The sequence below is a fragment of the Plectropomus leopardus genome, chromosome 2 (genome assembly GCF_026936395.1).
Source record: "Plectropomus leopardus strain MGB_pleo_1.0 chromosome 2, ASM2693639v1, whole genome shotgun sequence".
In the NCBI taxonomy this organism is placed as follows: Eukaryota; Metazoa; Chordata; class Actinopteri; order Perciformes; family Serranidae; genus Plectropomus; species Plectropomus leopardus.
Window position 1 is genome coordinate 8,395,119 of NC_142177.1, and position 17,382 is coordinate 8,412,500.

Here is a 17,382-nt window from a genome sequence, read left to right on the forward strand (position 1 = left end):
GACTTACATATTAATGCTCAATGAAATGACAAGATACCTAAATATTACTATCAAATACATTACAAGTAGATTCTCATTTAACAGAAAAAGACAGAATAAACATGTTTGAGGTTTTTTGAAAGTCATGAGAAAAACCAAATGAGAAAATACAGTGACAATTAGAAGCTGTAACTCTGCAAACATGTGATGTTTTACATCCTGAAATTTGCTTAATCAAAAGCTGATTTGATCATGCATGGTTATTGTCTTTGTCCAACTAAGATACATCTTTTGCCAGCTTAACCATAGACCAGACCAGCATTGCATTATTGTCAAGGTTGAGCCCCGACGCTGTTCAGGCTGTTCTCATGCACTGTTTGTATGTATACCTACGAAAATTAATGCATCACAATAGGTATAGAACCCTCATAATCAAGAAGTAGTAAAAAGACCAAGAGGCTGTATCAGGAAGCAGGTCGGGGTGGTGGATTGGTCAAGCAAACACAGGACTTTCCTCTTAGAGACCAGTAAATGGGACCATGTAAAACTCTGAGGTATTTTAAGGTATGTCATCACCATGTTTCTGTCCTAAACCTAACCTACATAACTGATTACCTTATCCTACGAAAATTTTCCTGAAAATTAGAAAAAAAAACAAAGCAAAAAAATTGATTAAAATAACAACAAACAAAGAAACAAGAAAATGACCTTTAAAAAAGTGCTTAAAAATAATGAGAATCTGTAAAATAATTCAAAAATACATATGACAATTACAATATCAGCGTTTTTGGACATTTTCCCTGAGCTATTTTTTAAAATAATTTTCCAAATCTACTAATTTCCTTCTTGCCTTTTTTTTTTGTATGTTTTCAAGAGAAAGCAAACCCCTTTGCCTGACGTTCGAAAGTTTTTAATACTTGTGAATGCATCAGAATGCAGCACAAGAAAAGTTAGGTCAGTCCAGATTTCAAAGGGTTAATACACTTGTTATTTACAGACAACACTTAGTGTAAAAATACCTGGTGATTCAATCAAACGTGTAGCTGTCCAGGTAAGAAATATCAGGCGAACATCTTCAGTCACTGATCCACTTAGATAAAGGGACATGACAGCGATCAACAGTAATTCATGTTAATTCAAGTTATCAAGAATGCTCGAGGTCAGGTGAGGTTGGAAAACAATTGTTTAACATGCACATAAAAATGAAAAATAAATGTGGTGGAGAAATCATAAACACAGATCAAGTTGCACTGACACCTTTAGATCTTGGTTTCTCTGTCCTCAAAATGTGATCCGCGTTTTGAGGAGTAGCCATATGTTCCAGTCTGGACAATCTGATTAGCTAGTTAATTAGCTTATTTACACAAAACCTGGTCCCAGGTACACAGCACAGGATCCAGCTACAGTCAAGTCCTGCATTTAGAAACAATCAGCTGTTCACAGCTATTGTTTCTGTGAGTGCTACAGACCTCCAACATGCCGGCCAGAAGGTTTGTTACATCACCTGAAAGACGTTATGTAGTTATAGACAGAAACAAGACAATAAAAAAAAACACCACACAGAATCACTAGACAGTAAAACAGGCTGAAGACTATGGTTGGATGAGGCTGGTATGCATGAATATTAAACACACACACCCACACACACACACACTAATTGATTCCTAGCCTTTAGGGGCCACGGCACTAACACCAGGCAGGAGGTTAATTTCATGGCTTTTATTGCCACTTTTCCCAAATATGTGTGAAAGTAAGAGTGTGTGTGTGTGTGTGTGTGTGTGTGTGTGTGTGTGTGTGTGTGTGTGTGTGTGTGTGTGTGTGAGTGAGGGTTGTGGTGTTGGCAGAGCATGTTATTTTTAGGGGGAAATGAGCTCTAGTGGAGCCAGCAGCATATAAATACACCCAGACACACGTGTGGACACACACACACAAACACACACACACAAGCCTCTGGTTGCTCAGTGACTACGCTGACTTTCTCTTCTTATCACCTTACTGTTTCACTGTGCTCCAATTTTTCATTCCTTGCTTAAGTATTTCCTTTGACATTTTTGTCTGTCTCCTCACATCTTTTTTACCTTTAACTTTTTTCTTTGAAGATTTATATCCTACTTTTATTTTCTTTTTGTCAATGAATACATAAGAGCATGGCCACCCTCCTGGACAATCTACTGCATGTAAGCAGTGCTTTCTTTGGACTTTATTGCCATATTTTTATGAATCAGCCATGTGATATTCTGGCAAATTGTTCAGGGATAGGTCAACCATTCGGTCCATATTTCTGAAGAACCATGGTCAAAGTTATGATAAGAAAAAGGGAATCCTCAGATGACACAAGATGCAGCCACAGGTGTTTAAGGCATGTGCATCCAGACCAAGAGCATTATTTTACCTTCATAAAGGTTATATTGTTCTAAAGGTTTTACCAGCATTTTATCCACCACATTTCTATCAGTGAGACTCTCTATATTATGCAATCCAGCCACAAACTACTTGCATACAAATTACCATCATATTGAATAATTACCTCTCTGAAACACACTGAACATGACAACATTTCACAATGCTAATCACTTGTTTAAAACAGCAACCGTCAGCATCTGCACTGTTGCTGGTACAATCCAATGGTCATTGTTGTTCTGGGAGTCAAATGATCTATTCTGTAGTATGAGTATGTGTTGTATCTTCTAGATGTTGGATCATTTTTGGAGAGAAAATCTTAAAAAATGTGAAATTCATGTGTGTAATGATTCGGAAGCTGGTCAGAGGGCATCTTTAGCACACACTAAGTCTGCTCTTCATGGACAGGTGCTCACTGACATGGGATCCATAATTCATAAAGGGTCCAGAGGTCAATATGAGGCTACGATTGGTCAGAATTAGAAAGCTTTCTTCTGTGAAACTTTTTTTCTTCCTTTGAAAATAACTAAGGTCTGGTAGCTTTTCTAGGATGTTCATTCATTTATTGTCCGTAACCGCTTGTCCTTGGTCCCGGGGGGGCTGGAGTCTATCCCACCTGTCACTGGGCGAGAGGCGGGGGGCACCCTGGACAGGTCGGCAGGCTAACACATATTTTCTAGGATGTGTAAATCAATAATCCCTAACTCCCTAACTGAGGTGGCATATTAAGGCATTTTATGAATTAGCCGACCTTAATCAGATATTTCGCATAATTCATGGTTTCTAGAAATGCAGATATTTTGTTTCAAGATCATTACTCTAGATTCAGACTTAGATGTCAGTTAAATGTCTCTGTCATTATGGAATAATCTATACAAAATTGGTCTAATGCTATAGATGCAAACATCCAAAGAATTCCCTAGAGTTGCTGGAGACTACAGGTTTAGAGGCTTTTTCCATCCTTATGAGTTTCGGGCACCTACCCAGTGTATTATGCAATCAACGGGTGTTTTTTTTAAAGAAAAATATGAGGAGACACATGATATTGGCTGTTCAGAGCAGTCTGATCATCTGAAGCCGTCAGGGGAGTCACAAAAGGTTCAGCAGGTTGGAGGGCAAGCAGAGTACCGTATTGTAGTTTAGACAGTGGCTGGAGGTAAACTGAGAAGATAGTGCCCTCTACAGGTCACTGTGTGTTTTACATACTGTAGGTGTCCACTGCAGAGGGGACAGGGAGGGTTAGCTCAGGTCACACCACAGTCACACTTGCCTTTATGTGCCGGTTAAGTCTCTGCTGCCTCTGTATTTGCACTACTGAATGTATGATGTCTTGTAAGAAAAATATTGCTGATGCAGCTCGTGAAAAACTCGTTGCAGCACTGGTTGCAGGTCTGTTAACTCTTCTACAAGCTGTGCACATTTCCTTCTTCCTCAGTAGGAAAAAAAAAACGTTTCTTAGACTCTTTCTTGCAGCTCTCCTCCTTGCATTTCCCATCCATGCTATATTTACCTGTCACTGTGTACCTCTGCTGTGTGCTCAGTGCTGGAAAAGCAAACACGAGGATATTTTCATATAAATACACATTAGAGGTGATGGAGGCACAGAGGGTGTGCTACAGTTTGTGAGCATTTGTGTCATTTCGTGTGCGAGAGTGTGCATAGGCTACATGTGAGTGTGTGTATGTGTGTGTAGGAGTGCTGAGAAGTTTGCTGAAGCCCACGACTGTCATGCAGATGTGTCCAGCCTCTGTATCCCCTCCCTCCCCTGCATTTCTCTCGTCTTTACTGTCACATTTTTTTCATCATTTAGCACTCAGTTTAGATGACTTTTTATTTGATAAAATAACTTGTTTAACTAAGATATTCAATGTTGAGTGAAAATAGTGACAGAAAGCGTGAAACTGATTGGTGGACAAATACATTTCAGACAGGAAAGTGCAGCACAATGGGAGGCAGCAATAAAGATCGTTCAAGAGGGGATTTTTTTTTAAAGCCTCTTTTTAAAAGGGAATAAAAGTTTTGTCTAAATGTAACAGGTCAGTGCACTTTTGCCATTTTCATTTAAATAATCCTCCAGCTGACTGTAAAAGGTAACTACTCTCTGTAAAGGAATACTTCACAGCAAACATATTGATTTATTGATTGATTGGGACCACATTAAAAATAACAGAACTATATCAACCATCTGTCTACAATTCTCACGCAACTTGTGCAGTATAAGTCTCATTTATCCAGTCGTATGCTCAGTGCTTTCCTAACACATGCATTTTCACTAAATATTGGAGTCTGGCTTGAAGAAAAATAGATAAGTTTTACTTTCAGTTTGGTATTAAATTTTAGGTTGTTTTTTTTTAGATTACAAATATCAGAAAATCATGAAAACAAGCTGTTCAAAAGTTGCTGAAACACAAGTCTACAAACCAAATTCCATTCAAAATCACATAAAATAATGTAAAAAAAAAAAATGCACAAACTCTTTTGAGGGGCCAAAACCAACAATATTCTGGCATACTGAGAAATGTTAATAGATTTTTTTGATTTTTTTAATAGAACATTTTTTGGTAATAACAAACACACAAACAAAATATGTTTCTTGTTTTCTCACTAAAAGGTTAGATGAGAAGACTAATACCTCTGAATCCAATGAGAGTGGCCTAGAAATAGTGCAAAGCATATTATGCAACTTGTTATGAAATCCAACCTGTTTTTACACTGTTGTTGTGTAAAAAAATATACTGTGTTAATCAATGAGCTTCAGAAGGACTTTGCAAGTGAATTTTGTTACCTTTAGACAGAGCCAGGTAAGGAGCTTCTCCCTGTTTCTAGCCTTTATGCTAAGCCAAGCTATTCACCATACACACATAAGAGATGTTTCAGTTAGTGAGGGACTTTAGTCAAATAATCGACTCAAATCAAACTTAAGTTGCAAATTTAAGGACTTTAAACGTGCATGACAAACACGAATAAAAAAACTCTTGTATTCATGACTGAAGACTTGACTTAGACTTCAGAAAGATGACTCAAAAGGACTTGACTTTGTTTCATTCGTTATTTGCATTTTTCAGGATATTGACATATTGAAAAATATGATTGGATGATTTCTGGGGCAGTGCACACAAAACTGGCAACCAGCTGCAGGCCAACAGAGTCAACACGCAAGGCAGCCATCATGGAGGAGGCTGATCCAAAAAAAATAATATTTTGATTCAAGGATTATGTTGATGATGGTAATGAGAATAGAACAGCAGTGCGCAAAGTCTAAAGCTCAAAAATCACAAATCTACAGCATCCAACTTCATCTGTCACTTCAAATCCCACAAAGAAAAGTTAATGTAAGCTGGCTAACGTTTTAGCTGGTCAAACATAAGCTAGAAAGTGTTTGACCAGATCATCAGAATTTCTTATGACTTGTGACTTCCTTGACTTTACAGCATGGACCTGACTTGACTTGCTTGATTCTCACCACATTAATTTGGGATTTGGGACTGATGATTTGGGATTTGACCCAGACTTGAAAGTTAAGACTTGAGATTTGCTTCTGATTTGCACTCGATGTGCGACTCCTACGTCTGTTATCAATCTTCTCTTCTAACTCTCTGCAAGGAGGCAATTAATGTAAATTAACGTAGACCTGGACCTTTAGAAACACTTTATGCCACAAAAAATGTAAGCTCAAAGGACAGTTTACCAGCTTTCAGAGTTTTCATTCAGAATGAAGATCTGGTGGTCAGTATAAGGACCTTTACACTAGATCTTTTGTTACCACTTAACTGATGATTATTATCAGAATTGTTCATTAATTTGATGTCGATCGACTCATACATGTCTGATCTTTTCTGCACTACAGTAAAGGTATTCCCTGAAAAACCGCAAGTTTTTTTTCATTGAATTGTAGTAATTCATATTTAGAAAGCATAAAAGTGGTTCAAAAGGGGATTTCTGTGTGGTATTCACCATTTTTATGTTAGCCTTTATTTCCTGTCTCCAGATAACAACCTGCGTCATAAATGTCTTCTCTGTTTAGAATGATCTGTTATTCTCAGTTTCGGCCTCCCATGAGGCCGCGGGGGGCTCTGGGTGGGAGGTATGGAGCATTCCACCTGGACTGTGGTGCATTCGCGTGTTTGTGTTGCATTACACATCGCAGCCTTCACAACACCACTGGCTCCACTGGGCTTAGGCCCCTGGGATTTAAGCACGCAACCACCAGAGGCTAGAGAGACAGAGAGGAAAGAGGGAGTGGAATGAGGATGAGATGTGGGATGATGGTGTGTGTGTGTGTGTGTGTGTGTGTGTGTGTGTGTGTGTGTGTGTGTGTGTGTGTGTGTGTGTGTGTGTGTGTTGCTCTGTCCTTCTATGGGTCTGTCTCCTTGTTGAGTCGTTTTGTTAACCTTGTCTCTGGGAAGCGACGGGTACGCAAAGGAGAATGAACAGATAAAGTGAAACAGGGCTGAATACACTCACACACATTCGCCCAAGGCCTGTGCTGAACATTTCCCACGCATGCACACAAATACATATCCATAAAATCACCTGAATAACAGCTTATCCAATGTTTATGAAATGTTTCCAGGGTCAGCAGGACGCCATGCAGCTGTCTGTGTCATTGTGAGTGTGGTGCTGCCCGTCAGACAGGCAGGGCTCTGTTGTTGTCTTGTGTTTTCTCCGTGGGTTGTTTTTATCGCTGTCTGATGGTCTCCCAGCTGGATGCCTGAGCCCAAACGTAGCCGCCCAAGGCTCCGCTAAACAACAAAGAGGGATCAAACGCCGCACATGGCTTTGATGAAAAACTCGCTTCTGCAACGGAGCAAATCAGAGCAGGAGAGCTGAGTTGGACTGGATCCACAGTGGGAGGCCGGGGGTGGAGGTGGGGGTGCAGATCTGGAAAGACAAATAAACTGACAGACAGTGGGGTTTAACAAAGGTTTAGATTTACTGCAACTCAGTTTAGAAATGCTGAAATTATCAGGTTTTCTTATCACTGTTATCACATTTTCATTTTCATATCATTGTTCTTTATGATGAAAATACTTTCAGTTACTTTAAAAAAATGCTTAATTGAAGCACATCTAGGACCACAGCGTTAGGTATAACTTTTACAAAGAGGAAATAACAGAAATCTCTCAAGTGCAGGACTCTCTGCATGTATGAGCAGTGCTTGACAGCATTGTTGCTGTGGCCGGGCCGCTTGCTGCTACAGCTACTGTATTTCCACAAGTAAAGGCCAGTACTTGACTAATTTATAGATGCAGACCACGGTATTGTCAACAACACAATCTTGCAAATATTTCACAATAAAAAGCATTGTGTTGAAAACTGAAGGAATTCCGTCCACAAAAATATCATGAGCGGGCTTTTATTTTGAAACCGTGTATTTCTTGTATTTCTTCCTGTCTGCGACAGGAATATATATTGAAATGTATATGGTATAATGTCAATATGATTCTTAAATGACCATTTTTAGGGGGAAGCAGTGGTGCTTGCTGCTGGAGCCCTGTTGTTTTTGCTCAGATTTTTCTTCTTCTTTATTGCTTCTTATTATTATTTTTCTCCTCTTTAAGTGTTCGTGCAGAAACTGAATACTCTTATGCCTTAAAAATGTCAAATTTTGCAACATTTTCTTAATTTTCTCCAACTACTGTCTATTTTGCTGATAAACCCGAGCAATAATCTTTTCTACTTCTAACAGTGCTGTCACCACAAAAAGGAGGAATCTTAGAACTACTACAAAGTTTGTTCAGTCTAATAACACCTATATAATCCATTGTTATCATAGACTTATTGAGTAGTGCAGCTTTAAATAAAGTGTTGTTGGTTCATGACGTAAACAACTTTAGACACAGTCTGATGAAGGTTGGGGGGGCTTGGTGGAGCTCCTGAGAAAGAGTCAACCTCATGAGAGAGTGAGGTCACCCCTGAAGGCGGATGTGAGCGGATGTGGCTGAGATGTGGCGGAGTAGCAGAGATCGAGGTTATCACAGCGATGAGTGCTAAATACTGACACTGTCTGAAGCGGAGGAGAAAAGGAAGGCCATCAAAGAGAAGGAGTGAGAGAGAGAAAGAGAGATTATCTGAACTGTTGAGAGGAAAAGATGAGAGGGTGAATGAAGTGAAGGAGTTGTTTGACTTCTGGAAGGATTTAATTAATTATACTACCACGTTTACACATAGTCACATAATGCACAAATTCCAAACTTTTTCTACCTTTATTTCCACCTCAGGAGGAGTTGAGATGTAGCTAACAACTGATGTGTAGGCTATGTCTATGATTACAATGCCATAAAGCCTTTGATGCACTCAGTTGGTGTAAAACATTGGTGGCATGGCTTCATGTTGTGCATTATAGCTTTGTCAATAATCGGACAGCAGAATTCTCTGCAATCTGGATCTGTGCCACAGCCTGATTGAGACGGGCTAACAGGGCTTTACAGAGGTATGTGTGGTCTTGGGAACTCATAACCCGAGACTCATAAAACAAGCTTGAGAAACCTTAAGGAAAAACATGTCTGCTTGTACAGAATGATAGACTAAAAGTTAATTTTGTTGGAATTTGACTTTATTAAGGGCCATGTGATATCTAAACTCTTTCTAGCGTAGGACAAGCCTACGAACACTAAATTCATTCTTTTACAGTAAAATAGTTAGATTATCACTTTCATTCCATTTGTCCCTGTCCTTTCACGAAATTTTAAACAGTGGTGCTAAATTTTGCAATGCCAAGTTCTTTTGTTTGTTGTTTTTCACTTGAAAAGTGGTCTGCAGTGGTGTTACAGTGAGGCAGGCATCACTGCCAACTTGACAAAGTTAGCTTAAATATTTGATCATTTCAGAAACGTTGATGTGTAAATGTAATATATCCAACATATATTGCAACGATTTCCTGATGGTGACTGAACTACATTTTTTTTAACACTATAAATAAACGTACGGCAAAAGTTTCTTTGAATCTTTTAATCCAGAGTTATGTCATGTCATCTATGAAACTTTCCATTGTTTTAAAGTATGTTTTTTAGACTCAATATTTGTTTAAATGAGTACACAATGAGGAGTGTAGACACTACATAATAATGGGTTGCTTCTTCTGTGGGAGACTCACTGCCAGCTTATGCGAAAGCCTATTTCTGTCAGGTGCAGCTGGGTCTGGAGATATGAGACTGGAGTGAGGTGAGGTGGATGTGTCAGGGTCAGTGCACCCAGACTGATGCCATTTTCTCCCACATCTAAGATTGTGTGTTTGTTTGTGTGCAGTATATCTCCCTGACCTGTCTGGCCTGGAGGTGGTGTGTATGATAAACCACTTTCCCTCCTCTCAGTGTCCTCCAAAGCAGACATCTGTCCAAAACATTCCCACAACGTCATGGGAACCAAAATATGTTGTACACAAGCCCTGCTTTCTCTGAATAGTGTCGTCAAATTCAGTCGTTCCAGGTTTCAAGAGGAAATATTACCTGTAACAATAATTGTACCAAAAAGACACTATGGTGTAGGTAATTTGCAGTCTTCATGTTGCTTTTGTCTCACCTTGTACCATCAGAATGATAGGCCTACTTTTAAGTTCTACTATCCAGGTACTTTCAGGTCCACCAAAGTAATCTACAATAATATACACTGTTTTTTTTCTGTCAGGTACCTGGCCAAGCTGTCATCAGTGGGAAGCATCAGGGATGAGGAGACATGCGAGAGGTTACGAGGCCTCATCCAGAGACAGGTACATACTTTTTCAGGCTGTTCTCATGCACTCTTTGTATGCATACCTACAAAAGTAATGCACCAGAATTTGTATATAACCCACGTAATCATGAAGGCAGTGATAACATCAAGAATGTGCTGATGGGAGTAAAGAAGGAAGAGTGAAAATCATTACAAGTTTGCAGGTTGGGGTGGTGTACAGATCAAGCAAACACAGGACTTTACCTCAGAAGAGCCAGGTTCATGTCCCCAGCTTGAGTAATTTTAAGGGACACTAACTTACTTAAACCTAACTCACGCAACTTTACTTTTGTAAATCTAACCCACATAAAATTACTTTTCCAAAGCTTAAACAATGCAACTTTACTGTCCTAAACATAACCTGAACAACTTTACATTAAATACGTAACGAGACGCCCAACTCATATTCATAAGATTCGCAAACCATTCTTTGCTTATGATTGCAAGATATACGAACCATGGTATGAGGATACATTGGCTTTTTTGCAATACTGGTGAATCTTTTTCATCCAGGGCAAAGTATTGTTAAAATTAGAAAGCCACTTGGTGAGCACAAACCTCTGCCAATGCCAACAGTCTTGTCTTCTAGGATAGGCAAATACGTAAAAGCAACCACTATACATATCTGGATATATTTCTAAAATCCTTAGAGTTATGTCAAAATATTAATGTGCTTGGCTTATGTCTCATCATCTTGGCTGTGCATTTACGATGTACGAAGGACTGATTTGTTCCCCCCATTATCTCTGTTGAAGTTGATGCAGACTATTTGGATTAAAGAAGGAATATAGTTAGTTGCATGATATGTGTATTCACGTTTCCATCACTACACCTTAGTTTGGAGAAAAAAAAGGATTGGACCATTTCTCTCATGACACCACTGTCCCTGAGTCCTCCATAATGACTACTTTCTGTATAAAAATTACATGTGTAGGCTACCCCTGAGGGCTTCTGGTACCTGTGTATGTGGATTGTGATATGGAGTCATCTTATTTCTATAATTGTCTGTTTTGTCTCTATTGATCTTTACTACCATCTACTGGATTTTAAAATGTGTGACTCTAAATCTGCCAAGACCAAATGCCTTATCTTGCAACGTTAACAAAAGTGATAAATAATTTGTGTATCCCCTCCATAATTTGCATCCACTCTAAAATTTAATTGGTTCTTCCTTGGCCCATGCTACACCCTTCCATCAAGTTCCATAAAAATTGGAGCCTCTGCTTTTTCTGTAGTCCTACTGACAAACAAAGAAATCAAACTGGAAACATGACCTTCTTGGCGGTTATGCAAAACTGCAGTATTTTGTGGTTTTGTGTTCTGTGTTTCTGGCTGATGTAGCTCCTGTGTGTCTCCCCTCCAGGTTCAGATCTGTAAGCGCAGCGTGGAGGTGATGGATGCAGTACGTCGTGGAGCACAGCTAGCTATAGACGAGTGTCAGTTCCAGTTTCGCAACCGTCGATGGAACTGCTCAACTCTGGAGACCATGCCTGTGTTTGGCAAAGTGGTCACCCAGGGTAAGATTAGGCACTGCAGCCATTTCTGTAACAAACACTCTGTAAGCAACTGGACACAAAAGAAACACTGATGACAGACAGCATTCCAACTGACAAACACTGTCACAAGATTTCTACCTGTGTGCATGTCATAACCCAAAACTAAATATCCTAGATATCACTTAAAACTGATTACACGTGGATTATTCCATTTTACTCTAAAATATTGTGACACTTTTTAGCTGTTTTCCATGTGTGTTGGCTCAACCAGCTCCTGCATGTTAATGTCTTGGCTCCCTCTGTGTGACTTAAATTCACTCTTTATCTGTATATGTTGTTCTGCCATTTAGAATGACAAGCTCTTTTCAGTTGCATAATGAAACAATATGACTGTGTGTGTATGTGTGTGGGTCTGTGTTTGTGTGTGTGTGTGTGTGTGTGTGTGTGTGTGTGTGTGTGTGTGTGTGTGTGTGTGCGTGTGCGTGCGTGCGTGCGTGCGTGCGTGCGTGCGTGCGTGTGTGTGTGTGTGTGTGTGTTAGGCACCCGTGAGGCAGCCTTTGTGTATGCCATCTCAGCAGCCAGTGTGGCGTTTGCGGTCACAAGGGCCTGCAGCAGCGGAGAGCTGGAAAAATGTGGCTGCGACCACAATGTGCATGGAGTCAGTCCAGAGGGTAGGTCTCTGTCTCTTTTACACAAACACACACTCAAACACACACACACACAAATGCAAAGGAAACAGAGGACCAACTGATCCAGTACATTTTAATGTAATTATTTTAAAAGACTAAATTATGTGACATTTTAAATGCTTATTTTATGTTGAAAAGGTCAAGACAGATATCATGGTTGCATATTAATTGTGCCAACTTATCAATATCATGCATCACAGTGAACCAACAACACAAAAGTACTGGCTGCAGAATAGAAAAGTGTTTCTATGAGATGTTTAAAGAGTGATGACAGAGCCATTCAGATAACCACTTCCTGTCTCTATCCTGATATCTTGTCACAGGGTTCCAGTGGTCGGGCTGCAGTGATAACATTGCATATGGAGTGGCCTTTTCCCAGTCATTTGTGGATGTGAGAGAGAGGAGTAAAGGCCAGTCTTCCAGTCGGGCTCTCATGAACCTGCACAACAATGAGGCTGGCAGGAAGGTAACTCACTGATGTGAAATGTGAATATGCCTTTTTATAGAACACTGCAATTCTTTCAGTATGCAACACCCAAAATGCCACAGTGGAATTTTTTGGAAAATACATTTTGCATTCCCTTTCAATTCTATTTGGATAACACTGTAAGGGCTCTGTATTTTTGTAGCTGAGGAAGATGTTTTCCGTGGGTAAAAAAGTTTCTGGACATTAGTTTAGTTTATTAGGAATAATAATTACATAGGTAGCTATGTGCTAATACACACCTGGCTCCTTAAAACAGCAGCTACACAGAGAAGAATGAAAACTAGGAAAGAGTCTAAAACAGAAAGCTCAAGACAGTCTCAAGTCATATGAGTCTGATTTCGAGTTATTTGAGAAGAGTGCAAGTCAAGTCTCAAGTCAGTCAAGATGCAAGTCAAGTCTCAAGTTTTTCCAGGATAAATTCAAGTCAAGTCTCATGTCATTCAAGACAAGTCAGACATAATTCCACATCAAGTTTTAAGTCATTCAAGACAAGCTGCTGGCAAGTCTTTCCTAATTAAAGAAAGGTTTCAAGTCAGTCAATAGAAATGCAAGTACATTTTTATATAATTGAAGACAAGTAAAAGTTAAGTGTCAAGTACATGTCAAGTTACAGGTAATTTAAGAAAAGTCTACAACATTGGACATCTCATCTCAAGTGATTTGAGATAAGTCCAAGTCAAGTCTTATGTTATTCCAGACAAGTCCAAGTCAGGTTTCAAGTCAATTAAGACAAGTCCAAGTCATTTTTTAAGTCAGCTGAGGCAAGTTCATGTCAGGTCTCAAGTTATCAAGACAAGTCAAGTTTCAAGTCAGTCGGGGAAGTTACAGTTCCAATTCTGTTCTATTAAATTTCCATTCGAGTCTTGCTATGTAAGACAAGTCCAAGTCAAGTCCTACATCATATGAGACAAGTCCAAGTCAGGTTTTGAGTCAATCAAGACAATTGCAGGTCAGTTTTTTAAGTTACCGGAAACAAATCCGTGACAAGACTCAGGTAAATTGAGGCAAGTCCAAGTCAAATTTCAACTAATTTCAGACAAGTCCAAACCAAGTCTCAAGTCATTCAAATAAGTCTAGGTCAAGTTCCAGTCTGTTTCAAATGACTTTTCAAAGTAGTTTGTCTATTCTCACAGCCGTCTAAATCAAATCCAACCATTTATTTTTGGGACTCAAATAATACTCAAGTCTCAAGTCTCTTATTCTTAGCACAAACAGTTAGCAACTGAGAGATGGTGCCATCCCCTGCAGCTATTTATTTTTAAATACCGTGCATTGTCATCATATTATTTCATGTTCTTTCTGCAAACTAAAGGTTTTTTGACATCTCTGCAGGCCATCCTGTCCCACATGCGCGTGGAGTGCAAATGTCACGGTGTTTCAGGCTCCTGTGAGGTAAAGACCTGCTGGAAAGCTATGCCACCCTTCCGGAAAGTGGGGAATGTCATCAAGGAGAAGTTTGACGGGGCCACTGAGGTAGAGCAGCGCAAGGTTGGCTCCACCAAAGTCCTGGTGCCTCGAAACTCCCAGTTCAAACCTCACACAGACGAAGATCTGGTCTACCTAGACCCCAGTCCAGATTTCTGCGACTATGACCCGCGCACGCCAGGTATGCTGGGCACAGTGGGCCGCCAGTGTAACAGAACCTCAAAGGCCATCGATGGCTGTGAGCTGATGTGCTGTGGCCGCGGCTTCCAGACGCAGGAAGTGGAGGTGGTGGACAGGTGCAGTTGTAAGTTCCACTGGTGCTGTTATGTAAAATGCAAACAATGCCGCAAAATGGTGGAGATGCACACATGCCGGTGACGGGAGTAAGGGGAACAGAGGGCACTGCTGATGGACAAAACAAGCACCCCACACTCCTGCTCAATTGCCATGGCCAGAGGGAGCAAAAAGGACTTTTGAATCTCCCTCCTCCCCTGCTTGAAACCACCCCACTCTCCAACTACTGGTCAACAGAAACAAACTCAGTGGCTGAGAGGCCAAATGTCATTCAGTTCATTTAATGCCACCTTAATGGATATCAGTAGATTATGCATGGGATTCCCAACAAAGCAGAGGCAGTTTGTTTCTTTTCAAATAGAGAGCATCTTTCACTTTCTGTCTCCCTCCCCCATTCTCATATTTGCTTTGTCATTGATCCTTCTTATTTTTGTAATGTTTAACTTATTTGTTGAGACTGAGGTGATTGACAGGGGATGGACCTAGAAGGAGGGAACAGACGAATGGAGATAATAAGGGACAAACTGGACCCATGGGTGGGAAGGGCTAAAGGGTTGGGGTGGGGTCGAGGAGGGCTGTTTGCCCTCTATCCTTGCTGCTGCTGCTGCTGCTTCGGGGACTAACTTGGAGTGCTGGATGTCAAAAAGGGAGACGCCGAGTCTGTCAGAGGACAGACTTGAAAAAAACAAGGAGGAACGTGTTGCAGAGAGACTTTCTGTGACTTGCTTCCTGAGTATACATGGCTGTGCTGCGCTGAGGTTCAGCTGCTGTTGAGTCATTTATTTTGCCCCTTGCAATGCCCTGATGCTGCTCCAAACACACACACACACACACACACACACACACACACACACACACACACACACACACACGCACGCGCACACACACTGTCTTTCTGTCAGAGGGAGGTTGGTGACAGACAGGTGAAAGCCACTGTCAGCTCCTTCCTGTCTTTTCTGTAAGCCTATAGCACTGGCAGGTGATGGGCATGAAACGAGCAAAACACACACAGCAAACACTGCTCCAAATCTACACCTGTATTCATCAACAGCTGCTACTTGCAACAAGAAACCAGACTTTCCAGATCAGATTTAAAAGAAAAACTGGTTAGTATTTCAAAACAACATATTGTGAAAATCTTGCGTGCTCATTTGGTTTGATGTTGATCTTGGCCTCCTCTTGCGCCATCTGCCAAACGCTAGTTGGCTTAATGCAAACACGAGTAAACACACAGAGACGTGCATGCACCAGCAAACACACATAATGTAAACACACACACACACAAAGGGGTCTGCCAGAGGGTTGCCGAGCATGTTCACCATGCATGATGACTGAAGCACTTTCTCTCCAAGCGCACATAGAGCCCTCGCCCCACAACATCTGATCACATATTCAATTTTCCCTGTTCCTCACACACACACACACACACACACACACACACACACACACACGGTTTCCCATGCCACTGTCAGGACTCTATTGTTGTCTTGTACCACCACAAAGCCAAGCTTTCCTATAATAACGTGCTATCATTATAGAGACATACTGTAGATCTGTAAAGACTTATACACTGAAGAAGACTATACTGCCTATGAATGTATGTTAATACGGAATATATGCTGTGTCAAAAATGGCTGTTGTCCCTTCTTTCAAAAGATACTATGTGCTCTATATGTGTGTGTGTGTTTGTGCAGGCTGTCCTCATGCACCATTGGTACATTTTCGTACGAAAAATGGACCAACATTCGAACATATCCCACATAACCAGTGCATAACCCCCTATTTTGGAAGGCTGTGATCAAGTGACCATTATGCTGATTGGAGTCAAAAAGGTCACGAAACATAGGAGTTTCCCACGGGACTTCCCCAGGAGACAGTTGTTCAGAACTGTGTGAAATACTAAAACTCACTTCTGTAACTTTACATTTATTATGTAACTTTAGGTTAAGTACCTAACACCATGCATAATATCAGGGCTTTTCCTCCACACTTTTCCCAGGACACATGGTAGACTTTAATTAGGTGACTTCTAATCACTCAGGAGATGTTTAGTATAATGTCATTGTAACGTGAAATCATGCACAACGTAATGTCATACGCAACGTAATGTCATATGAAATGTAACATCAGGACTATCCCCTGGGACGTTCCCCAGGAGAACAGTGTTCAGAACTTGTGAGCTCGGAGTTATTTTAGGGGAGGCTGTCACCATATTTCTTTTCCTAAACCTAGCCTCCATAGCTTCGCGCTAATTACATAATGTTATGACAAGTTCATAATGTCAGTCATAACGTCAGCACTTTCCCTCGGAACTTTCCCAAAGAGACCAGTGTTTGAGACCATGTAAATTCTGGGACATTTTAAGGGCATGGTCACCATTTTTCTTTCCCTAAACCTAACCTTTACCTAAAGTCTGTAATATCATTGTAACGTAACGTCATCTTGATGTAACATCATTGTAACATAATGTCACACATAATGTCAGGACTTTACCCAGGAGACCAGTAAGATGTTAGGTCTGTAACATCTACTCTCTCAGAAAACGTTACGTACATAACATCATCGTAACATAAGATAACATGTGGCGTTTACCCCAAACTTTCCCCTGGAGGCCAGTGTTCAGAACCGTTTGAACTCTGAGTCATTTTATGGGACATTGTTTCTATTCCTAAACCTAACCTCCATAACTCTACGTGAGGCACCTGACATCATCCATGGTCTGCTAATTCGTAGAATATTATACAAGTAATTCTATGAAGATACATTGGTGTGTGTTTATGTGTGAGTGTCTGTGTGCACGAAAGAGAGAGCGAGAGAGAATGAATGCCACCAAAACAATGTTAGCCAGAGGGAAAGAAAGAACACGAGAGGATAAAAAGATGGAAAGTGAGAGAGAGCAGAT

The 17,382-nt window shown here is 40.5% G+C and overlaps 1 protein-coding gene across 3 annotated transcripts in view; it reads left to right on the forward strand.

Annotated features, from left to right (window-relative positions):
- The window catches only part of wnt4 (wingless-type MMTV integration site family, member 4), a 160,222-nt gene extending 144,109 nt beyond the window's left edge, over positions 1–16,113 (forward strand). For all 3 annotated transcript variants that reach the window (XM_088083962.1, XM_088083971.1, XM_042494997.2), the window contains 5 exons: positions 10,006–10,087; positions 11,453–11,606; positions 12,125–12,256; positions 12,598–12,740; positions 14,094–16,113. In XM_088083962.1, the coding sequence (XP_087940088.1) occupies positions 11,483–11,606; positions 12,125–12,256; positions 12,598–12,740; positions 14,094–14,564 (870 nt within the window). In that variant the 5' untranslated portion in view covers positions 10,006–10,087; positions 11,453–11,482 and the 3' untranslated portion in view covers positions 14,565–16,113. The remainder of the gene's footprint in view (positions 1–10,005; positions 10,088–11,452; positions 11,607–12,124; positions 12,257–12,597; positions 12,741–14,093) is intronic.
- The last annotated feature ends 1,269 nt before the right edge of the window (positions 16,114–17,382 follow it).